At 36.2% G+C, this 25,668-nt stretch overlaps 1 protein-coding gene across 1 annotated transcript in view; it reads left to right on the top strand.

Moving 5' to 3' along the window:
* The window catches only part of CDC40 (cell division cycle 40), a 46,200-nt gene that overhangs the window by 9,438 nt on the left and 11,094 nt on the right, over positions 1-25,668 (top strand). Inside the window, exons 2-10 of the mRNA XM_068985065.1 lie at positions 2,391-2,477; positions 9,867-9,996; positions 13,124-13,207; positions 14,624-14,763; positions 16,328-16,424; positions 17,730-17,869; positions 18,679-18,753; positions 22,440-22,485; positions 24,545-24,646. Coding sequence (XP_068841166.1) covers positions 2,391-2,477; positions 9,867-9,996; positions 13,124-13,207; positions 14,624-14,763; positions 16,328-16,424; positions 17,730-17,869; positions 18,679-18,753; positions 22,440-22,485; positions 24,545-24,646 — 901 coding nt within the window. The remainder of the gene's footprint in view (positions 1-2,390; positions 2,478-9,866; positions 9,997-13,123; positions 13,208-14,623; positions 14,764-16,327; positions 16,425-17,729; positions 17,870-18,678; positions 18,754-22,439; positions 22,486-24,544; positions 24,647-25,668) is intronic.

The following is a 25,668-nucleotide window of genomic DNA, read 5'->3' as shown; positions in this document are numbered from 1 at the left end:
GGCTGTTAAGTATGTGGATACAGAGGCCAGGTGTGGTCAAGACTGCAGATAAAAATTGGGGGTGGAGATTGAAGTCAAGAGAAAGGATAAGATAAAGATGTAGACGATTTTGAAACAGAGAGGAAGGATGTTTAAGGGAGTCGGACTGGACTGTATCTTTGTGAAGTCGAGGAACTAAGTTGCCTGCTTTGGTGAAGGGTGTTTTAATAGTGACAAAATTCTGGAACCATAACTGCCTATAGTATTATTTTTCCCGTCAGGTTTCTACCTTTGGTCATTAACTGATCTGGCCCTACCAGATCTTCATTTGTCTGTGACACTGCTTCTCCAGCATCACTGTCAACTTCATGATATCCTACCTGTCCTGCAAAATTTGCCATACTGTTTTGTATTATCTTTGCATTATGTTGACAGACGTATCCTACATCAGCAAGAGGCCAGCAGAATAAAGATGGTGGTATGTTAGGGATAGTTCTAGGGGCTAAGGACACATTTGTATATACAAAGTCCAACTTCTGTAGCTTATACTTTAATAGAAGGAAGTAGACAATAAATATGTCAGGTGGTGATAAATATAATGGAGAAAAATAAAGCAGGGTAAAGGGAAAATAGAAAAACCGTATGGAGACCTGAAAGGAGAGAGCACAGTTGTGTGGCTATCCAGAAAAAGAACATTGCAAGAAGAGGGAAGAGTTAGGTGCGGAGACCCTGAAATAGGATGAATTCCAGGAATAACACATGAGCCAGCGAGTCTGGAGTAAAGTGAGCACATGCACAGAGCTAGCTGAAGACAGAGTTGGTAAGGATAAAGGACAGATTATGGAGGGTAAATTCTCAACCACTTAGATTCAAACTTTTTCATTTTATGATGGCAATTTTGTAATTTCAGCTTTACTGAAATGTAAATCATATATGATATATAACATCCTTAAAAATTTCAAAATATAACTTGATACCCTAATTAAAGGAAATTTGTTTATAACATGTTTGATATGTAAATAAAACATGTAGCGATAGCACATTTTTAATAGTAAATGCTTGAGACAGGACAATCCAGGAAGACAGCAGTGCCCTATAAAAACTACCCTTGGGAGCCATACTTTCTGAGAACAACTTGGTAACGAGCCCTGCAGGCCTTCATTCAGCTCTTACCCTAAGCGGGGAAGCTACCAGAGGGTTTAAGAGTGGAAGAGTAACATAACCTGACTAATATTTAAAAGACTCACACTGGCCTCTTTATGGAGTGAGGTGTGGGTGGACAAGGGCAGAAGCAGGGACTAGTTCAGAGGGTATTACAATAATTCAGGTGCAAGGAGATAAGTTGGACTGAGGTGACAGTGAAAGAGGACTTTGAAAAGTGGGTGAACTCTAGGTGTCCTGAGAAGATAGAGGGTTTGCTGATGGGTTGGATGTACAATGTGAAAGAAAGGAGTCGAGGATAACCCTGGCGATTTTCACCTGAACAGATGTAAGGGTAGAATTATGGTTCACTTAGAGAAGGCTAGAAGGAGTCACTGGAGAAGGAAATGGCAGCCCACTCCAGTATTCTTGCCTAGAGAATCCCATGGACAGAGGAGCCTGGTGGGCCACAGTCCATGGGTCACAAAGAGACGGACACGACTGAAGTGACAGCCACAGCAGCGGCAGCAGGAGTCTCTAAGGAAGGAGAAACCAGAGGTTCCCTTTTTGAATATATTAAGTTTGAAATATCTATTAGACATCCTGGGAGAAAAGACATTGAGCTCATATATATAAATCCCTGGAGTTCAGGGAAGAGATCCAGGTTAGAAAATTGTAATTTATAATTGTTCATGTGGTGGGGTTACATAAGATAAACTACCAGTGATTCTCTGGTGGAGATGAGATTTTTATGTTCATTAAGTTGGAGGATGAATATAAGAGTTGACATAGATAATAACACATAGATTATTAGATTTAGAAGTTTTGGGCCCTGACACCCCCTTCTATTTCTTCTGCAGTCCCTAACCAAGTCCATCTAGGTACATACCTAATAAGGTGTGCTGAATAAAGAAGGTATGCTTCTCTTGAATTTGGAACCAGAAGATCAGATGTTTTGAATTAATAAAAAAGGACTCTCTTTTGGACTCTCTTACTTTAAAGCTTTGAGTGGTATTGACTTATTTAGAAATTTTAATTTGTTCAGATGAGATAGTGCTTTGGAAGGAAAAATGTTTTGTTATGCATTCTAACCTCTATAACTGTTTACATTATATACTTTTATTAGCCCTTGATTATTAGAATGATTAATCATAAAGTACTAGTGTAATCTTCATAAAATTGGTGTTAAGATGGCTAGTGTGACCTTAATGTAATTTCTAAAAATAGTAATTACTTGTCATATCTTTAATGTTCATTTGGTTTTCTTATAGGAAGATTTGGAGACTGGAGTTCACCTTGACCCTGCTGTCAAAGAGGTTCAGTATAATCCCACCTATGAGACCATGTTTGCTCCTGAGGTAAGAAAATGTATTAGATTAAGAGTGTATTTTGCTGAAGTATTTAAACTGTTGTTGTTTTAGTTGCTAAGCCAGCTCTTTTGTGACCCCATGGACTGTAGCCCACTAGGCTCCTCTGTCCATTGGATTTCCCAGGCAATAATACTAGAGTGGGTTGCTGTTTCTTTATCTAGGGGATCCCTGACCTAGGGAACGAACCCACATCTCCTGCTTAGGCAGGTGGATTCTTTACCACTGAGCCACCTGGGAAGCCCATACTTAGGTACATAAACAGTTGGTGAATTTTTCAGAGTTTTCTCATGAAAGTATACCATTTGAACTGTCTGAAAATATCTCCTGTTATATGTTACTTATATCTCAATTTTAAAAAGAAGGGAAAATACATCCTTCTATTCTCCAAAAGTTAAATAGTACACTTTTGTAAGGATATATCTAATTCTTAGATGCAGACTTGGTTACCATCTTCCTCTCAGTGTTGATAAGGGAGTGTTACAAGTTAACCATGAGGGAAAAAATTTTGGTTGATTAGCATCATTAATGCATAGTATATTATGAAACATCTAGTGACAAATGCTGCTGTGTTAAACAGTAAAAAGAGATGCCATGCTGACGTGGTCATGGCTCAAAAATAGTCACACTGTTTATTGCTTGCTCTGAGTCAGACATCTTATGAATTCTTTTTCTTGATGATAAATGGTGATGGAAGCACTAAAAAAGCTGAAGAAAAAAAAAACAGAAATAGTGAAAATTGTCAGAAAGCCTTTGTAGAAAAGATTAGATTTCTAGATATATAGCCTTTAAAAAGGAGAAGAGTGCTTAATTGATAAAATACAGATGTCAGAAAAAGATCATTATAAAAAGTAATAATAATACCAGTTCAGTAGCAGGATCTTTCAGAGCACTTTAAAGATAGAGATGAGGAGCTGTATCTTATCGATCCTGGTGGAGAAAAAAGTACTTTTTAATGTTTATTCATTTTCTGGCATATAGCCATTGCCCTTTTTTTTTTTTGATATTTCATTAATTTTTGCCTGCTTAGGTTTCCGTAGTCACTTAAAATTTGTCAGAGGCGCTGTATAGTGCAGCCAAGGATGTCAGTGCTAGTCTCTAGCTATTCTCTTAAGTGTGCAATAAACAAAAATTTCATTCTCATGCTCTTGAGAGTGGTACAATTGTATTTTATTCCATTATTTCTTAAATCCTTATACCTGTTAAATTATAGGCTGTTTCCTAGCTCTTGGCACCATTTTAGCTGGTGCTTTAAAGAAAGGTAGTATATTATATATATGTTTTTATTATATATATGTGTTTTTTTTAATGTAAAGTACTTCAGTTTAAGCCACTGAATTCAGAAAATGAGAAAATTTGAAAGTGACATGATGTGTGACATTCTTATGTTAGTGTATTTTCTATAAAGCCTGTTTTTCTTAAATTTTTAGATCCTGTACATAACTAACATATTGATGTATGATTATTTTTCAAAACTTTCAAGAAAAATTCAAAAGGTCAAAAAATTTGGGATGCTATGAACAAGACAGTAGGTTTATCATTCTTGTTTTGGGGTTATCAGTCCTTTAACCTTTTGTTCTCACCCCACCCTACATTAGGGAACCTATTAGATGTATCAACTGGTTTATGTTAGCAACATTTCAATGCTTATTGTCAATAATTTAAGAAAAGAGTGATAGACTGAAAAGTGAAGAAAAATTACAGTTTTACAAAGAAATTGTCTGTGACATAAATTACTGACTTTGAACTTTTTGACTAGAATCTGAATAACTTGCCAAAGTCTGGAAAGTGTTACCAGAGCTTTCCTAGATGAAATTCAAGTTCTTATGATTTGAAAATCCATCATTAGAAACAAGATTTAATCCCTTTCCTCATGCTAGTGTTTACCAGAGAGGATATGCCACATGTTTTTTTGTTTTGTTTTGTCTTTAAGAAAAAAAAAGAGAGAGAGAGAAACCAGACTATTTTCTATAGTGTGTGTAACTAGCAATTTTTTTTTTTAATGACCAATACAGTCCAGGTTAACAACATGAGATGTGGGGCTACACAGGCCATTTATTAGCTCTTTTGTGATCTTAAATTATCTTATTTTTTTCATAGGTAAAATGAAGATTATTTCTGTTTACTAAATTATAAAGATAAATGAGGTAATATATGTTGTGCTTAGGAGACTCTCTGACACAGAATAATAAGCATTTAATAAATTATAGCCTTTATTATTGTTTATGTTAATATTATTGACATTTGGCTAGGTAGGCCTTTAGAGGTAAGGTTCTAGGCACAAGGGAACAGCATGAACCAAACCACAAAACGTAAAGAACAGTAGTGTTTTGGTCATTATTAGTAGGGAGAACAGACTAAGACTAGAATAGCACTTTGTACAGAAGGTGTTGCATGGGCTCTGGGGGCCAAGGTAGCGAGTTTGGTCTTGATTTAATAGATGAATTTTTAGGAAGATTTATTTTAAAGATTTGCATGATGGAAAAGAAAAGGGATGGAGACTAATGAAATAAAGCAACTACTTACTGCTCTATGGCAGGTACCGCCCTGAAGGATTTGTATGCCTTTTCTCCTTTAGCCCTCTCTACAACCCTATGAAGTACTTGGATCCCTGTTTTAGAGTGAGGAATTTAACTGTGAAATTATACTGCCTGCAGGTGCCATATTTGGGGATTTGATCATTCTTAACAATCACTCCATAACTATGAGACCATTTAGAAGGCCACAGTGTAGTTTGCAGTTTTGACTATTATAAATCAATGAATTGCTATTTTATTTTGGATCCAGTTAGAGAAAAGTATATTTGTTAGCTTCTCTAGACTTATATAAAGCCCATAAGCCTCAGAGAGAATTTCAGACTCCTTAAAATAACACTACTTTTAAGAATAGAAGAAATATAAAAGTTTAGAGGGGGGAAATGCCAGTTACTGTTTAAGATCTGACCAGAAGGGCTGCTGTAAATATTAATGTTAGAATGGACTTCAGAAGTCAGATAGATGAGAACTTTTATTTTACAGATGAGGAAACTGAGTTTCAAGGTCATAGAACCACTAATAAAATATGCTATTGTAATGTCTTACAAGATTGAGGTATTTTGCCAATAAAATTGAATTGTGGTGATCTTTTCCAAAATTGTAGAAAATAATAATATACTCTTCTCACCTTAAAATTGTTTATAAATGTTTTATACATTGATTACTGCAATAAATATTCATGAAAAACTTAGCAACAATCTAAGAATAATTACTTGTTCAATAATTTAGGGGTTTTTTCCCTATATGTGAACTTATGGTTTTATTTCATATAGTCAATTTTTACTTAATGAAATTTCTTAATTCCTGTGATGTTATGATATACTACTAAGGCATACATGCTAAGTCACTTTAGTCATGGCCAACTCTTTGTGACCCTGTGAGCCATAACCCTCCAGGCTCCTCTGTCCATGACATTCTCCAGGCAAGAATACTGGAGTGGGTTGCCATGCCCTCCCCCAGGGCATCTTCCCGACCCAGGGATCAAATCCATGTCTCTTAGTCTCCTGCATTGGCACATGGGTTCTTCACCTCTAGCACCACCTGGGAAGCCCCATACTACTCAGGCATCAGCCCTCAAGTACTCTGCCTGCTAAAAACGTGAGAACCACTGCCTTATAATACATGGTCTCTTAGATTTATCAACTAATGCCTTAAATTAAAAATGCTTTTCTCCTAAGTTTATAAATAAAGCACTGCTTCACTCAAATGAAAGCTTGCTTACCTCAGAAACATTTTTTTTTTTTGGTACAATGGCTAAATTAATACTTAAATATGTATATTTTATATGGGAGATTTACAATTGCAGTTGACTACAGTGTACTTCTCTACTGATGCTGGGAAAGATTGAGGCCAGGAGGAGAAGGGAGCAACAGAGGATGAGATGGTTGGAAGGCATCACTGATTCAATGGACATGAGTTTGAGCAAACTCTGAGAGATAATGAAGGACCGGAAAGCCTGGTGTGCTATATATATAGTCCATGGGGTTGCAAAGAGTTGGACACAACTGAGCAACTGAACAATGTACTTCAGTATTATCTGAGCTGAAAACTATTGAATACTCATACCTAATTAACTTGAATATCTATTTTAAAAAATCATTTGAATGTATATTTACACTTAAACTTGGTTAACTACCAAAAATTGAAAAGAAGCATTTAGAAATCAATTTTGTATATTTTTAAATACGCATTGTTTTATTTTTTAATGGCTAACCCAGAATTAAGAGTTGCATATTCACACAGAACAGGAACATCTGGGAGAATAATTGGTAAGAGCTGAGCCCTGCTGAATAACATTCTCTGCCTTCTTCTGTTGACATTCGATATCTTTGAGATCAGCTCTGATGGCTGCCAGTAACCAGAAAGTTAAGGAGAGCTAGAAGTTGATGAATCCTACCCCAGGCAGCTGCCTATATCAGTGGAAGATTTTGTCACTGTTGTTGTCACAGCTTCAGTGCAGTTCAGTTCAGACGCTCAGTCGTGTCCGACTCTTTGCACCCCCATGAATCGCAGCACGCCAGGCCTCCCTGTCTATCACCAACTCCCGGAATTTACCCAAACTCATGTCCATTGAGTCCGTGATGCCATCTAACCATCTCATCCTCTGTCGTCCCCTTCTCCTGCCCCCAATCCCTCCCAGCATCAGAGTCTTTTCCAATGAGTCAACTCTTCGCATGAGGTGGCCCAAGTATTGGCGTTTCAGCTTCAGCATCAGTCCTTCCAATGAACACCCAGGGCTAATCTCCTTTAGAATGGACTGGTTGGATCTTCTTGCAGTCCAAGGGACTCTCAAGAGTCTTCTCCAACACCACAGTTCAAAAGCATCAGTTCTTCGGCACTCAGCTTTCTTCACAGTCCAACTCTCACATCCATACATGACCACAGGAAAAACCATAGCCTTGACTAGGCGGACCTTTGTTGGCAAAATAATGTCTCTGCTTTTCAATGTGCTATCTAGGTTGGTTATAACTTTCCTTCCAAGGAGTAAGCATCTTTTAATTTCATGGCTGCAGTCACCATTTGCAGTGATTTTGCAGCCCCAAAAAATAAGGTCTGACAGTTTCCACTGTCCCCATCTATTTCCCATGAAGTGATGGGACCAGATGCCATGATCTTCGTTTTCTGAATGTTGAGCTTTAAGCCAACTTTTTCACACTCCTCTTTCACTTTCATCAAGAGGCTTTTTAGTTCCTCTTCACTTTCTTCCATAAGGGTGGTGTCATCTACATATCTGAAGTTATTGATATTTCTCCTGGCAATCTTGATTCCAGCTTGTGCTTCTTCCAGCCCAGCATTTCTCATGATGTACTCTGCATATAAGCTAAGTCCAAGCATATTTAAATTTTCAGAGTGTGTTAAGAACAGCACCACAGCTTTCAGTGGCTATGAATTTGGGCATATCCCAGCCAGGAGTAGGACTTCAGATCTAATTGTCTTTTCAGCCTTTCAACCCTTCCTTGAAGCCCCTCAATAAGATGGTTTGATAAAAAAAAAAAGAATAGTAGCAGAAGATATACTTTACTGGAATATATGGATCTATATTCTTATGGAAATCATAGTTCTTAACACTGAGAATTTTTTTGTAAAAGATGGACAGTTTGACATGTATGACCTGTAGAAGAATTATTCTCTTTTTGTAAAATCTTAATAAAATTTGACTATGGAAATGTACTTTCCTTTTTCAAATCAGAAGTTACAAGCATAATGATTGGTAATTAATTATATGTGATAGGAGTAATGATATGGGCAATGGAGATTTTTATTGTTTTAGAATTTTTTTTATCTCCAGAAATATCACATGCTGCTTTGCAGATGTTAACTGGCTATAGCAATTAGATCATCTGGAAAACTTAAGTTGTTTCATTATCTTTAATTTTATGAATGTTCTTATTTTTATAATAAATTTAATAACTGAATGAAGTTAACTGTAACTTCCAGCATTCCGCAATCTTGATTTTTTTTTCCCGCTGCATTTCCACCTATCAGCATAGGAAGAAATAATATGGGCTGCGAAGTCTTGTCCTGTCCTACATTTTAATTTAGAATAAATAGTAATAAAATCTTTATCTATAAATTAGATATCTTAAGATTGAATCATTTTAAACCTAGAAATGGAAGCTGTCAATAGAAAGGAATATTATAGTAATTTGTTTTCTTCTAAAGCAAATAAAATTATAAGGCAAATCTAACTTTTAAATTCAGACTTCTGTGCATAGTGTAATGTTGATATATAGAGAACACAGCATTCTGTGTAAGAAAAGGTCAGTAGTTTATATTTATGGCTCTGAAAGTATATAATGGAAAAGGCGGTTTCTCATGATAGTGACCTAAGATGTTCTAACATCAGAATCTTTCTAACATCATGACAGTTCTAACATCATAACAGTTGACCTGTATAGTTCTGTGGTTTCCAAAGTGGGAGGTTCATTTTATTCTTTATTTTAAAACTGAAAAGAACTGAATTTTCCTAATACCTTTATTAATACCATTAAGCAAATTATTGACTCTGGGCAGGTAAGATATGTCATCTTGACTTTCTTTTTCATTTCTAACATGAAAAAGAGAATACCTCTCTAACTTTCCAGAATTTGTGTATACATCAAATTAAATAACATTTGGAAAGCCATTCTGGAACTCAAAACATTGTAAACAAATAGGTAATAATGGCACTATTGTGTGTAACTTTCATAGTGTGACTTTTCAGAGTGGAGAAGTTGTGTTTACATTTGTAATGTCTTTTCCTAGGGACTTTTGCAAGCAGTTTACTTTTATTGTCTATTTCCTGTCTTCTTCCTCTCGTCAGGCTCTGATTAATCTTTCCTTCATTAGTGCTTTCTATATGCCAGACAGTATGGAAAGTATGAGGGTTCTAAGTCTGCACCTTTGAGAAACTCATAATCAAGTAGCAGAGAAACGTGTGTTTTTTTAATTATATCACCACTCCAAAAATCCCCAAATCATGGTTTAGACAAAACTATAGTGAGTTTCAATTATCTGGAGCCACACTGTCAAATGGAACTTCCTGCTATGGTGAAAATGTAGTAATCAATAATTGTATGTGGCAGTTGGGCTCTTGAATATGGCTAGAATGACTGTAGTACTGAATATTTTAATTAATTTAAACTTAAATAGCTGCATATAGAGTGAGCTGATTGCTCTCCTGTGCTAGTGGCTGACAAACAGTGCTAACAAGCCACTGACTGGTTGTCCTGAATCATGTGAGGGAAGCAAGTCTGCAAATAGGTTAATCAGCCCCTGATAATTTAGAGTTGAAAACACACTGTGCAATAATTCTACTCATTCTATTGAGAATTTTTTCATTGTTTTTTTCCTCATAACATTGCAGTTTGGACCAGAAAATCCCTTCAGAACCCAGCAAATGGCTGCCCCTAGAAATATGCTTTCTGGATATGCTGAACCAGCCCATATCAATGATTTTATGTTTGAACAGCAAAGAAGAACTTTTGCCACTTATGGTAAGGTGGTAAGAGAGTTCAAGTTAAACCTTATTAGAAATGGTGTGGGTGTGGGTGTGTGTGTGGGTGTGGGTGTGGGTGTGGGTGTGTGTGTGTAATAATCAATTTTATCTTCTGGCTTTTTAAATTTATTAATCTGGATGCCTTGAAAGGGTAATATGTTTTCTTATACATATCTGTAAATATACAGATGGGAAGGTGCACTAGTATTCTTAGCTGTCATTCTAAATCTGCTCTGATTTCTGAATACTAGAAATATTCTGCAGTCTTAAAAACAGAATGTTTTCTGTTCTACTTTTTGATAGCACTTCTTACTGAATGACTGTTATATGCAGATTGCTATTGAAATTGGTTAATAACAGGATAGACTGAAGAGTATTCTTGCCTGGAGAATCCCATGGACAGAGGAGCCTGGCAGGCTGCAGTCCATGGGGTTGCAAGAGTTGGACATGACTTAGTGACTAGAGAAAGAGAGTCTTAAGAGTTATATTTTTATTTTCTTATGTACTGGTTGACTTCACTCTCTTTCTCAAATCTCTCTGAAAAGTTTTCTGTTGATTACTAAGGGATATCAAGAAATGGAATGGCTACAAGTTAATGTGTATACAAAGCTGGGAATCCCCTCTGAAAGAAGATGTAATAATGTCTTTGTTGTTGGTTCCACAGAACAGAAGTCTGGTCACTTGTATCAGATTTGTTCATATTTGGTGGTGCGTTTTCTTTCTCTTCCTGTAATCTACATCTGTAGGTTGAGAGATACATTGATCACCTTCTGCTTTGAAGAACTTTTTGGTAGAGTGGTTAAGCAAAGTAACTAAGAATGTTTTTATGCGCGTTGTAGTTGTAATCTTTTTCTGTCCTATCTGCCATTGACTTCCATTATTTTAAGGGAGGGCCCTGCAAAAGTTAAGAAAGCAGTATCATGTGAAATATTATGTATGTAGTGATGCTTTTTAATAATAGTTGTTTTTACTAAAAACTGACACAAATTTTAAACATTTAGGAAAGAGGGAAAAAAAGGTTACCTATAACCCTGTTATACTAATAGGCCTGCTTTTAGTGAAATTTATTCCTCCAAGTCTTTTTCATTATACTTATTTGTACTATAATCCTTCTAAACTGAAAATTTTGCAGCTTGCTTTTTTTAAATCAAATTCTGTCATAAGCATTTTTCAGTGTTACTTTATAACCTCAAAGCTTATTATTTTTAAGAGTTATGTAATACCCACTGATTGGTTTTATCTCAATTTACGTAATTATTCTAATGTTGGAAAGGGTTTGTTTTTTTTCCTAGTTTTTAAAGAGTGATGTAAACTGATTCACTGAATTAGTTTAGAGGTTTAGTACAAGTAGTCTTAGTTGTTTATCCACAATGTATTGGAAACTGGTTGTAAAAAAGATTGTCATATATTACATTATATTTCACCATGCCAGGGTTATAATGGACTTAACAGGTGACAAAATTCATAGCAAAAGACTCTATACCTCTAAAATCTCCAAAAAGAGTTCAATGACACTTCCAGTCCAACAAAATAAATGCATTGTACCCATTGCTTATATATAAGAGATTCCATGTAAACCTAAAATATATGTGCAGTACATAAAGATCAACCCTATTGCATCATGAATTTATTATATCCTAGCCTACAATAAAACAAACATAAAGATTTTGCATATTTTTTTAGACTTTAGAAAGAAGGGCCTTAAGCAATAGCTTAGATAGTTTAAATCTTTAAACAAGTAAAAAGTCAGTGCAGAGACCTACAAAGTTCATACAGATACCTACTTTTCTTAAGCTATCTTATAGCAAGAGTAAGCATTTAGAGCTATTCTGTTTGCTTTAGACCTAGATTCAGAAGTAGCTTATTTGGTGGGGGGGCGGGGATAGCTGGTATTTTTTTTTTTGCCTCTTCCATCAAGAGAGAGTGGGCTAGGACACAGAATGAACTATTTTGTGAGTTAAAGACATAAAAAGTGAATGTGGGATATACTATGTTAGGCAGCCTGGAATAAAAGGAGTAGCCCCTTGCAAACTAAGAAATGTATGGTCTTATGAAAATCTTAGAACTGAGAACCATTTATTTGAACTGAAATTAGTAAACAAGCTAACCAACCTCAGGTTTAGCAGTCTTTTTTTCCCCCCCTCCAGGTAATAAGCAAGTATAACTTTGTGTTAATTTAAAAGTTTTATCATTTTTTCATGAAAAATTCTTGTCTAACTCCAGATAGTAATTCCTATCTATCTACTTGTTTCCTCTCACTCATATATGGAATGTAAAGCTACAGACATTTCTGTTACCTCCTCCGATTTGCTTAGTACCAGGGAGCAAACCTTCCTGATACCTTGTACTAGTGTTACCTATGAGACATGAAGGAGACGGCACAGGAATTCAGCATTACCTAAGTCTCATACTTACCACTCTGTAACTCTGCTGTGATAGAGAACAACATTAATCCTATTTTTCTTCCCATTTTTAAATGGTTGTAGCAGTGTTATAATCTAAGTGTATTATTTTATCTAGTTTATCCCAGCCGCCTTTATTCCTTATCTGGGAAGGTAGTCTCATTTATTGTATCATCCCACTCACTTATGCTACTGTTTTGTTTTTAGCTCCCGTTTTTGGTGTTTCTCTGAGTTCTTAGTCTCTCAGTGGTTTGTGTGAATTCTTTTGTCCTATTCTTCCTTTTCCTCTTGGCTTCCTAGCCTGTTCCTTTGGGTTAGTGATTCTGAACAGAAACATGCCCCACGAAGAATAATTGGTCCTCAGAGTATGAGTGGACAGTTGAATGTGATAAAGTGATAACTCTTTTGGAGATAAGCTCAGAGAGATCCAACACAATGAAGGCCTTTAAAATTATCTTGAGCAGCTTTGCCTCTCATAGGCAGCTTTACAATTGAAATTTGGTTTGCTTTTGATAGAATTATTGTTATATACATCTTGATGATAAAAGAAGCTGTGACACTTTCAGGAAATAAGGAAGAAATAAAGTCACAAGAAGACAAACAAAAGAAGCTGTTTTCAACATCTTGGGAAGGAAAATGTAAAATGAGTAAATGTGCACAGAATTAAAATGAATTGTAAATGGAAAAAAATGGAATCAGTAATTTGTACTTTTTTCCTTTCAGGTTATGCATTGGACCCTTCATTAGATAATCATCAAGTGTCTACTAAGTATATTGGTTCTGTAGAAGAAGCTGAAAAAAACCAAGGTAACTTATTTGAAATATTTAATATCAAATATACATAACTATACTTATTGTTTGTAAGTTGACTTTGGAAAGTAGGAGAAAAAGTAGTATTTAATTTAACTCCTGATTTTTTTAAACTTGAGACAGTAGAGTGAAATAGTTTAGAGCAATGTATTTATATAGTTAGTTTAGAGCTTGCTTTTGCTCCTTACTAGGTGTGTGGCCTTGTAGGGAAGATAGTCATACCTGTGTCAGGGAGGGTGAGTTCTTGGCACAGTGCCAACATTGTAGAAATCATTTAAGAAATGAAAATGAATGTATAACTAATTTTAGCAATTTATTTCTCAACACAAATGTAAAGCTCCATTTTAACAGAGCAGAAAAAATATCATTGTGCATATCTGGAAATTGCCTTTAAGGGTTGCTTTGAAGCTGAGTTTGAATATGTGTTTTAAAACAGTTGTTTGTGCCTGTGTTCATTTTGTACTTACTATAAGACAAAACATCATACTCTAAATGTTAACTTGCCACAAAGCTCATCAGCCCCTTGGAATCTTATACATAAAATGTTGGATAGAAAAAGAATATGCTATTTGTATGAGGGCACTTAGTAACTATAGCCTATATGATCAAGCTGCCTTTGGTTTATGAGCTACATTGTTGTAAAAATAGGATTTTAACAACCTTTGGTTATAATACAGCCTAAAGGAAACTGATTTGAATTAACATAGGTAAGTTTTTCTCTTTGTTAGACCTCTACAAGTTACATCTTTATGTAGCTAAATTCTCAGTTGGCAGTGAAATTTTGACTATGGCTCTAGTAAACCTTTCTTTTTCCAATTTAATGACTACACACAGCATGCCACTTTCTACTGATCAAATGAGAATCTCAACTAGAAACATCGTCTTTTCTTCCTGTTAAGATTTATGATATTAGAGGTCCAGTTTAGATTGAGTTCACTTAGAAGAAATACAGATTCTTGTGAAACCTTCTTTATATTGTTGCATTATAATATAGCGAAGCAAGTGAAGCAAGGAACAGTTATTAATGAAATTTTATCTAATTCGGCTTTAAATGAGAAATTTGTTTATTCTTGCTTTCAGAGGTAAGTTTTTCGTTAATTAACATTATTAAATTGCTGTTTCTTTCAGAAAGTGGTAAAATCTACTGATAAAGGTCTGTGATTAATTAAAAAGATTGTGTACCATGGCATGATTACATAGCTGAGTCTTTTTTTCACGTATATTAGAATTTGTAAAATACTGCAGTTGCAGCAGTAGAAAGCTGCTTTGCCTAGAAGATTGAGTCTCTCTCTATATAGCATGAGTCCATATGTCTGAATTCATATAGGTTTTATTTTGTGTCTTAAATAAATCTATGAAAATGTGTGTGTGTGTGTATCTACCCATATTTGTGATTTTTTTTTTTTAATGTAGGTTTAACTGTGTTTGAAACTGGTCAGAAGAAAATAGAAAAGAGGAAAAAATTTAAAGAAAATGATGCATCTAATATTGATGGCTTCTTGGGACCATGGGCAAAATATGTGGACGAAAAAGACGTAGCCAAACCTTCAGAAGTAAGCGTTGACGTTTTTCACTGCTGGTTCAACAGTATGCTATGTCTCAATGAAGGATATCTGTGTTAATAAATGAGGTTTCCTTAGAGAACTAAATGACTCATCAGAATTTCTCTGCCTTAGTTAACTAAGAAAATACTATAAGATTTTAAAAACAAGATTCCTTTGTTTTTCTTTGGAATAATTTTTGTTTATATTTTTCTGATGCAATTTCTTCCATAATTTTTAGCTAAAATACAGTATTGAACAATTGGTAATAAAAATCACCTTGATAATACTATTAAGGTGCCATGGAGGTTGCTTTTCTGATACCAATGTTCAGCTAGTAATTACAAAATGAGCCTTTCTATGATTTTAGAATTGATGATGGGTTTATTTTTTTTTAAATTTTAACAAAGTAGTATATCTATATATATGTTTTTCATAATATTATGAAATTTATAAAGTAAAACTATAAAACCCTACCTTGCCCTCTCCACCTCCTAATCCTACTGTCTCTATGAGCCAGTCCCTATTCTAGGTCTTAGGGATACAGCAATGAACAAGATTAAGAGGAAATCCTGTCCTCAGGATGCTTACTTTCTAGCTCTATCTCATATCCAATTATCTCAGTAATACACATATGCTGCTCTTTGTTTATTTGACTTAGTTACTATAAGGATTTATTACTACCCTATCTTCCTTTTGGATCTTCCCTGGTGGCTCAGACGGTAAAGCGTCTGCCTACAATGCAGGAGACCTGGGTTCAGTCCCTGGGTTGTGAAGACCTCCTGGAGAAGGAAATGGCAACCCACTCCAGTATTCTTACCTGGAAAATCCCATGGACGGAGGAACCTGGTTAGGCTACAGTCCATGAGGTCGCAAAGAGTCGGACATAACTGAGAGACTTAACTCACTTTATCTTCCTTTTGGGTTTCCCTCATGGCAGAGTCTGGTAAAAAAATATATATATATCTGCCTGCAATGCAAGAGACCCAAGTTTGATCCCTGGGTCGGAGAGATCCCCTAGAGAAGGAAATAGCAACCCACTCCAGTATTCTTGCCTGGGAAACCCCATGGACAGAGGAGCCTGGTGGGCTACAGTTCATGGGATCACAAGAGTTGGACACAACTTAGCGACTATCCACCACCACCCACTTCCTTTTACTGCTCTTCCCGTAAAAGTTGTGTCACAAATCTATAGTCATTGCTTACATCCTTATGACTATTAAAAGCTGTTTATGAAGAACATTGTTTACTCAAATTCACTATATTTCTGGTATGTACTAGATTTTCTAATTACTTCATTTTTTTCACTTACATAATTCCATAATACATTAAATTACTCCTAGCTGTTCCAGAAGGAGAGGTTTTGTATTAAATGAGTTTAAAAGTTCAAAAACACTGTGTGTTTAATGCCATTTTGTAATCTGCCAAAGAGTTGAGATTGTTATCCTGGGAGACATACTTGGAGCTATTGCTTCACCAAAAAAGTGCACCTCCTTGTAAAGAGTTTATGATCAGCAGTGGCCAGGATGGGGTTCTGGAACATCCATTTTTAAAATTCACTCCTTAATTTCCTTAGGAAGAACAAAAAGAATTGGATGAAATTACAGCAAAGAGGCAGAAGAAAGGTAAACAGGAAGAAGAGAAACCTGGAGAGGAAAAGACAATCTTACATGGTAATATATTTTTTATGGCTCTTCTTTTTTATGATAACCTTTCAGATATTTATTCTGTTCTCTTTTCGTATATTAATTGCCTTTACTAATCAGCTGCTGGGAATCATTATATTAAGAATTATATTGGACAATTTGCATCCCAAAGAAATTATAGCAAACTCTTCTGTGTTATAATTAGAGATAGCCACAGATTATTTTTTTGAAGTACTAATGAATTTTTTTTTAAAGATAGATAAAGGAGATTATGGTTCACAATTTGTTCTTCCCTAAGGTAAAGTTGACTCTTTTTGGCATATAATTAGTACCCCAGTCATTTTAACCTTTTCTTTTTAACCCAAGCCAAATTTTCTCCAGGTATGACCACAGTTCATAACTGTTACTAAATTATACTTATAAAGAATAAACTTTGTTTTTCAGGTAAGTAGATTAGAGATTTACATGCTCATACTTACTTTGATTTGCAGAAGGAAATACATATTCACCAAACTAAATTATAAATATTCTAGACTACCTGGTTATATTGGGGAAATTATGTAGTGGTTACCAGACTATAAAGAATAATCCAGTTCAGACAGTATTGATTACTCTAATGTTATACCACTTATCAAATATATATTTCATGAGGTCATATTTAGTTTTAGTTTCTCAAGCTGTCGTTTTATCTCTGAGGAGTCTGTTTAGTACTGTGTGCTTATAGTCATAATAACAATAACAGCCAACATTTACTGAGTACTTATTCTGTGCAGCATGCTACTAAATGCTTTGATACATATTATACTATGTCATTTAATTCTCAGATGTGACTTCATTGTAAATCTAGTTTAAAGTAGCAAAGAGATTGGAAAAGGAACCTGGAAGGGCATAAAGGAGGAAAACAGGGAAAAGGATAGTTGATATACTTTTGTTTTGTTTTAACGTCCTTTTAATCCTGTTTTGCTTCTGATTCTTTGCCAGTGACTCATAAGGCCCAAGTGTTATCTTTTCTTCTCTCAATAATTATACTGCAGTGGAGTCTTTTGTACATGCTACTAAAATTGGATAAAGGAAGTAAGAGCTTATTTAAAGGTCTGATATTCTCTGGAAATTTAGGGATTCCAAAATACTACCTCTGATTAAAATAATAGCAGTGATTTCAGGCAGTTAAATTTTAGCTGTCTCTTGGTCTTAACATCATCAAAATAGTATTACCTAAATTTTAATATGCAATGATATCCTTGTGAATAAAGTGTTTGTTATTTTAAGAATATAGATTTCATAACTACAGCTTTTATTTGTTCACTGCTTTCTTTTGCCTTCTTATTTCAGTTAAAGAAATGTATGACTATCAAGGCAGGTCCTATCTTCACATACCTCAGGATGTTGGTGTTAATCTGCGGTCAACTGTGCCACCTGAGAAATGTTATCTTCCTAAAAAACAAATTCATGTGTGGTCTGGACATACAAAGGTAAACGAATTGGTTGGTTTTATTTGTTGTAATGCATTAGTATAACAGTGAACACAACATAAATTTTCAGCTGTTAATGTGGGACATTGAGTATTTCTAGTGGAGATGTAGAGAAGGGAGATAGAGCAGGGAAGTCATTAAAGATCAACTGGAGTCACTTTGGAGGTTCCAGCACATGTGAGTCACAAGTGAGTCCTCAGTCTTCAGGGTCATCTGATTGGGTCATGACATAAGCATTCATGATTTGGTGTCTTACCCCCTTATGGTAGCCCAGGCCTTTGCTTCCAAGTTCCTGCCATTATCTGCTTCCTCTTGGGCACCAACTCAGTGAGACCAGAGTCTCAGTAATTTTGCCTTAGCTCTTAGGGTTATCACACTTCAGAGATTAGCTGCTCCCTGGTTTATACACTATGATAATAAAAATTAATGCAGAGACAAGGCACTTGAAAACTTTGATGTTACTATTCTTTGTCATATTCACTATTCCAACTGATAATTTCCAGCTCTTGGCAAAGAAGAAAGGAACTAAGTAAAAGAAGGAAGAGGAGCAAGGGCATGAGCCACATGATTGACTCAGAATTCCCCTGGGTTGAGGAAGCCACTGATGAAGGTTCAGAAAGGCTTGAAAAGCTTTGTGTCAATAAGGGCTGCTCTTAGAATATTTCTGAAGGTTATTCTAGGGTATGAAATTTAAAATGAAAAAAAATACTAAATTACGTGGTTTACAAATACACTGTCTTTCCCTTTTGTTTAATTTTAGCTGAGCTTTTGAGTGCTTCTGATTGATAATCGTAATACCTTTTATACAGGGCGTCAGTGCAGTCAGATTGTTTCCTCTCTCTGGCCATTTGTTGCTGTCTTGTTCCATGGACTGTAAAATTAAGGTGAGTTTTCAGTAATAGAGTAGAAGTGCTACAAGCTAGTGCTTTGGTTAAATCTATTTGGTTAATTATAAATAGATCTGGGTTTGTTAGGCAATTAGAGGCTAATTATTTTCTCTTAAGCCCTGTGAATGCAGCAGTTTATGCAGCATGTTTATGAAACATGTTGATTCAGATATGGCTTTGTAGTCCAATTGGCTAGGCTCTTTGTAAGCTTAGATAGCTGATTAGAACATAATCATTCACTTTAGCTTTACGCACATGAATATTTAATCACCAATAATGCATTTTTATAGAGGTGTTGGATATGTAACGGAGTTCATTTATTCTTCAGTACTTTAGAGGTAGAGAGGATATATGATAGAAATCCCATTTTTAGAGAGCAAATAATATGATCCACTCTTTTTCTTCCAAATGCTAGTAGCAGAATTACTCTCAAGCCTCTTCTCCCCCTTTATATAGTCTTGGGAAGGTCTATCTTAGTTGATGTTCAGCAATAGTGTGAGGTAGAAAAAAACTCAGTTGCCAATACATGTCAACTTGATATGGGAAAAGCCTTTTAAAAACTTTGTCGAATGGTTTTTATCTTTTGTATGTCTTCTGTGTCCAGATCATTATCAGTTCAGTTGCCCAGTCATATCCAACTCTTTGCAACCCCATGAATTGCAGCACGCCAGGCCTCCCTGTCCATCACCAACTCCTAGAATTCACTCAGACTCACATCCATCGAGTCAGTAATGCCATCCGGCCATCTCATCATCTGTCGTCCCCTTCTCCTCCTGCCCCCAATCCCTCCCAGCATCAGAGTCTTTTCCAGTGAGTCAGCTCTTCACATGAGGTGGCCAGAGTACTGGAGTTTCAGCTTTAGCATCATTCCTGCCAAAGAAATCCCAGGGCTGATCTCCTTCAGAATGGACTGGTTGGATCTCCTTGCAGTCCAAGGGACTCTCAAGAGTCTTCAACACCACAGTTCAAAAGCATCAGTTCTTCGGCGCTCAGCCTTCTTCATAGTCCAACTCTCACATCCATACATGACCACAGGAAAAACCATAGCCTTGACTAGACGGACCTTTGTTGGCAAAATAATGTCTCTGCTTTTCAATGTGCTATCTAGGTTGGTCATAACTTTCCTTCCAAGGAGTAACCGTCTTTTAATTTCATGGCTGCAATCACCATCTGCAGTGATTTTGCAGCCCCAAAAAATAAAGTCTGACACTGTTTCCACTGTTTCCCCACCTATTTCCCATGAAGTGATGGGACCAGATGCCATGATTTTCGTTTTCTGAATGTTGAGCTTTAAGCCAACCTTTTCACTCTCCTCTTTCACTTTCATCAAGAGGCTTTTTAGTTCCTCTTCACTTTCTGCCATAAGGGTGGTGTCATCTGCATATCTGAGGTTATTCATATTTCTCCCGGCAATCTTGATTCCAGCTTGTGCTTCTTCCAGCCCAGCGTTTCTCATGATGTACTCTGCATAGAAGTTAAATAAGCAGGGTGACAATATACAGCCTTGACGTACTCCTTTTCCTGTTTGGAACCAGTCTGTTGTTCCATGTCCAGTTCTAACTGTTGCTTCCTGACCTGCATATAGGTTTCTCAAGAAGCAGGTCAGGTGGTCTGGTATTCCCATCTTTTTCAGAATTTTCCACAGTTTATTGGGATTCACACAGTCAAAGGCTTTGGCATAGTCAATAAAGCAGAAATAGATGTTTTTCTGGAACTCTCTTGCTTTTTTGATGATCCAGCGGATGTTGGCAATTTGATCTCTGGTTCCTCTGCCTTTTCTGAAACCAGCTTGAACATTTGGAAGTTCACAGTTCACATATTGCTGAAGCCTGGCTTGGAGAATTTTGAACGTTACTTTACTAGTGTGTGAGATGAGTGCAGTTGTGTGGTAGTTTGAGCATTCTTTGGCATTGCCTTTCTTTGGGATTGGAATGAAAACTGACCTTTTCCAGTCCTGTGGCCACTGCTGAGTTTTCCAAATTAGCTGGCATATTGAGTGTAGCACTTTTACAGCATCATCTTTCAGGATTTGAAATAACTCAACTGGAATTCCATCACCTCCACTAGCTTTGTTCATTATTTCAGATCATTATACTGGTCAATAAATATCAACCCTATAGTGGTCTTGGAAAGTTGATTCATGAAAATTTTATCCTTTGTAAATAATTCATGGGTAGTAACAATATATTAATATAAAGGTAGCATTTTTGATGAGAGCAACAATTTAGGCATTTATCTTGACGTAGTGGTTTAAAATGACAGGCCAGCAGCTTGGAGTAGCAAGACTCATTTCCTTTAACTTTGAATTTATACAGACTATGTTAATTGAGATTAAAGCCTTCTATTTGCCTAGTTAGACCGGCATAGAATTCAACTGAGTTCTTGTCTAGGTACACTTTATGTACATTTATAGGTACCTATTATTTACAAGGGACTGAGGATTTAAGAATTACTTTGGCACTGTCCCTGAAATGGTAATCATTTCATTATGTTGTAAATGATCCTTGTAGAGGAGGTGTTCTGATTCAGAGAGGAAGCATACTCCAATAGGAAGTGTAAGTAAGGGGTGGGTTGTGGGGATGGACACAGGGAGTAGAGGATGTCTGAGAGGAGTAAATAGAATGCATTGGCATTGTGTGTGCTGAAGACTGCAGGTTCTGTGACTGCTAGAGTCTAAATCTGAGAGGCATAGAGTGACTACTGTCATAACAGGGGAATAGGTCCAGGCGTGTTTTCCTGGTGTGCTGCGGGAACTGAGGCTTTACCCTGCAGGCACTGGGTGGCCAGGAAGTGCTTTCTGTTTCAAATCAGTAGCAACACTGTCCAGGACTGGATTTGAGGCAGGCAAGAATAAAGGTAGTTTCAAAACTGTTGTATTAATTCACTGTAGATGCAATGAGATCTGTGAGCTTGTTACATTTTAGTCTAGATCTTCATTTTCATAACAGCTTTTAGTATATGTGCTGCCAAAGCAAGCACTCTTAACAGCTTTTATAATAGTTAATACTTCAGAAGAGTTAAAAAAAATTTTTTAGTACCAAAATGTTATAACATGGCAGTTTTAATAACATTTAATTCTTTTAAAGCTAGTTTATAATATTACATAAGTAGAAACTTTTCATCACAGAAAATGTCAAATACAGAAAAGAAGAAAATGAAAAGCACCTGTGTAAGTTCCATCTAAGTTAAGTTGTCTTAATTTCAGAGTTTAAAGTGTTTATACATACATGTACATGAGTATGTGGATAGTCCAGATAGTGTAACACAGACCAATAGCACCAAAAGTAAAAAAAAAAAAAAAAAGTGACAGTGTTAGTCACTCAGTCGTGTTCGACTCTGTGGCCCCCATGGACTATAACCTGTCAGGCTCCTCTGTCCATGAAATTCTCCAGGCTAGACTATTGGAATGGGTTGCTGTTCCCTTCTTCAGGTGATCTTCCCTACTCAGGGATCGAATCCAGGTCTCCTGCATTGCAGGCCGATTCTTTACCATCTGAGGCAGTAGCACCAATGTGTTTAATGATATGTAATGCCTTGGTTAAGTTCCCTGTACACACACAGATACGCACACATGCATAGCTGGCATATTACTGTTGTTAATGGTTGGAAGTTGTCGTTTCATCAAAGCCTTGTATGAAATTTAACGTTTCTATGTGTTTTTTTGTTTTTTTTTTTCCCTCCAGCTATGGGAAGTTTATGGAGACAGGCGCTGTCTACGAACATTTATTGGTAATATTTCTTTTCTCTCTGGCTATAAATCTGTTCAGAAAGACTTTTTCAGTAACATCATCAACAGAAATTTTACTACTACTAATTTTGCTACTGATGTGAAGGAAAGCCTTCACAGACTTGAGTGAGTCTTGAAGGAGGGGTAAGTCTCCCATGTAAACAAAGAACTAGGAAGAGAGAGCAACAGAAGCTGAAGCAGAAGTGATATGAGAACTGCATTGAGGGAATCACTCAGTGAGGGAAGCTCAGCATTGTAAGCATGAGGAATACAGTGAGAGGGGAGAAAAGCAGTGGAGGTGGGCAGAGTGTGAAAGACCTTTGGTCTATCTTGGGGGTCTTTGGAAGCCAACAACTGAACAGCTCTTGCAGGAAAGCATCATGATCAGAATTTGAAGTTTACAAAGATCACAATGGCAGTATAGAGGATACTTTGGTGGGGCAGACCTGGAGACAAATAAATGATTTACAAAGTTACTTCATTAGTCTGGATTAGAGATGATGAGAGCCAGAACTAAAGCAGCAGAAAGAGAGGAAGGGAACAATAAAGAGTTAAATAAAAGCAGTGGCTCTTAGTAAACTAGAAGTGAGTGTAAAAACAGTGAGGTGGAAATCTAGAGCGACTCCCAGGTGGCTGGATGAATGGGGGTACCATTCATCTTAGGAAGATGATAAGGTTTCAGACTCATGCAATTTGAGCTGCTTTTGAGATATTGAGATGAAAATATCTTGTAAGCAATTAGATAGCCAGATGTTGAGCTTTGAAGAGAGGCCAGGAATTGGCTACAAACACAGGTAAAAAGAAAAGGGTTGAGAGAACTCCTTGAAGGAAAGAAGACCAAAAAGAGGACAGCTCTGTGGCAGACTAGCCTTTTGGTAGATTGTCGTTGTCAGATTTTGCATGGAGACTGGTTACATTTCCGAATTTAACTATACCGAAGTGAAACGGTATTTGAATTATATTGGCTCTGTTTTTAGATTTAAGTGGGAATCCATTCTGTAGTGCTTTGTTAAGATTCTAGGGCCTCATTGCACAAATAAATACTGTCTGAGATGCCAGGGCAGCCCAGAAGACTTATGGGAAGGCTCTCAGCAGCATACAGGAATGTCTCCTGTGATGTAGGGGATTTGGTCCTCGTCTGTACCCCCTGCTCTTGCTGCTTTCCACTGGAAAACTGAAAATTCCTACTTAGGAAGATGATAACAGCTCTGACCAGGACTCCTGCTTCAGTAAGGAATGCCTGCTTGCCATGACTAGAGGTCATCGGCAGTGGTGGTGTTTTAAGGCCCCTGTTGACCGTTTGTGCCATGCATATTTTGTACAGTTGTCTTGGTCATAGTGGGGTAGTAAAAAATAGGAAAGTTTCTGCTTTCATTTAGTCACATTTTATTTACCCCTATAACTTTCAAAAGAGTTGATTGGTCCAGTAAGATTGATTTCTAAGCAAAGCACCTTGAAATTAGTTTATTGTCAAATGCCATTTTAAAACTAAATGTAGTTAATATTTGTTTTTAAAAACATTTAGTCTATGAGATGCTGAATCCTTTCTATGAAATTCAGTAATATAATCCCAGAAATATACAGTTATTGAACAGAGGCCACAATTTTCATGAACATCAGCTTTAGGTCACTTTGTTTTCACTTCCGGCTTGGCTAGTAATTTCACAGTGAACCTTAAAAATGTCACCAGTCATTTCTCTTTCATTGGCAATAATTGGGCTGTTAGGTTTTCTTAGATTCTTGACCAGTCGTCAGCTTTATGTATTACATTATTAAGAGAGTACCATGAGAGACCTTTTAAAATAAAGTTAGATCTTTTTTCTTGATTCTTACTTAAATATTATGCATCAGAATCTCCTAAGGAGCTTTTCAAAGGGAGGGAAAACACATACATTCTGTAGCCCACACATATTCTGAGTCAGTAAATCAGGAGGTAGAGTTCCAGTGATTTTGACTCACAGTGTGGCTTGGAAGACACTATTTAATGCTGTTTCTCTTATGATGCTTATATTTTAAATGAAGACTCCACCTCACCTCCATTTCTATTGTCTCTGCCTTTAGGTCACAGTAAAGCTGTTAGGGACATCTGCTTTAATACTGCAGGAACACAGTTCCTCAGTGCAGCTTATGACAGGTATCTTAAGCTCTGGGACACTGAGACAGGTAAGAGCTCCCTTATACTAACGCATATTTACCTTAGAAATTAGCTGTTTTAAATGGAACAATGTGAGTAGTCTTTTGTACCAAAATGGTACCTTCACTAACTGCTGATTCTCATATCATTGGCAGTCAGCTAATACCACAAAATGTATATAAAGTTGAAACTGAGCTGTAAAAGTAGCTCTTTCAGTATGAAACTTCCTTTCCATGAAATACAGTTTATAAAGCAAATATATTGATAGATAAGGAAATTTGGAATTTTCCATAGACTGTTTATTTAATCTTTAGGTTATCCCCTACATAACCTACCATGCTGCATTGTACAATAATAGAAGCATAATATATATGTGATGAACAGAATTAAATTTAATTGCCCCAGTTAGTTAAAATGTAGGTCTAAACTTCCATGGGCAGATTGGTTTTATATATTCACAGACATGTTGATTACATTAGCACATTATGGCTAGTATAATTTTATATAATCAGAGAACCGTCTTTCATCCTACTGAGTTTTAAGGATAAAGAAAATAGCTAATAGTTATTGAACACTGTTTACCAAGCATTATACTAAGCACTTATATGCAGTATCTTATTCAGCCCTAACAATATCACTCACTATGAATTTAAATACTATTATTGTTATAGATGAGGAAACTGAGCCTTAAGAAGTAACTTTTCCAGGGTTACACAGCTTAGTAATAGTCAAATTGGATTTAAACCAAGGTCTTTCTAATGCTAAACCCCATACTCTTAACCTCTTCAGCAGTGGTCCTCAACTCTTTACTGCATGTTTTAATTACCTGGAGAGTTTTATCTGCTCTGCAATTGATGATACAGATTTGCTTTTGAAAATATTATTTTTAATCATTAAAAATTCATGAAAAGGAACAATGTAGTTTGCAGTAAAGAACGAACAGGCTGCCATTTCTCCAAATTTATTAGCAAATGATCTCTAGATCTTAATTCCAGGGTTGTCTTTAAATGGTCAAATTTATTTTACCTACTTTAACTTGGGTCTTTGGTTT

The sequence above is a fragment of the Capricornis sumatraensis genome, chromosome 13, assembly GCF_032405125.1.
Source record: "Capricornis sumatraensis isolate serow.1 chromosome 13, serow.2, whole genome shotgun sequence".
Taxonomy (NCBI): Eukaryota; Metazoa; Chordata; class Mammalia; order Artiodactyla; family Bovidae; genus Capricornis; species Capricornis sumatraensis.
This window is presented reverse-complemented; position numbering and strand designations above follow the sequence as displayed.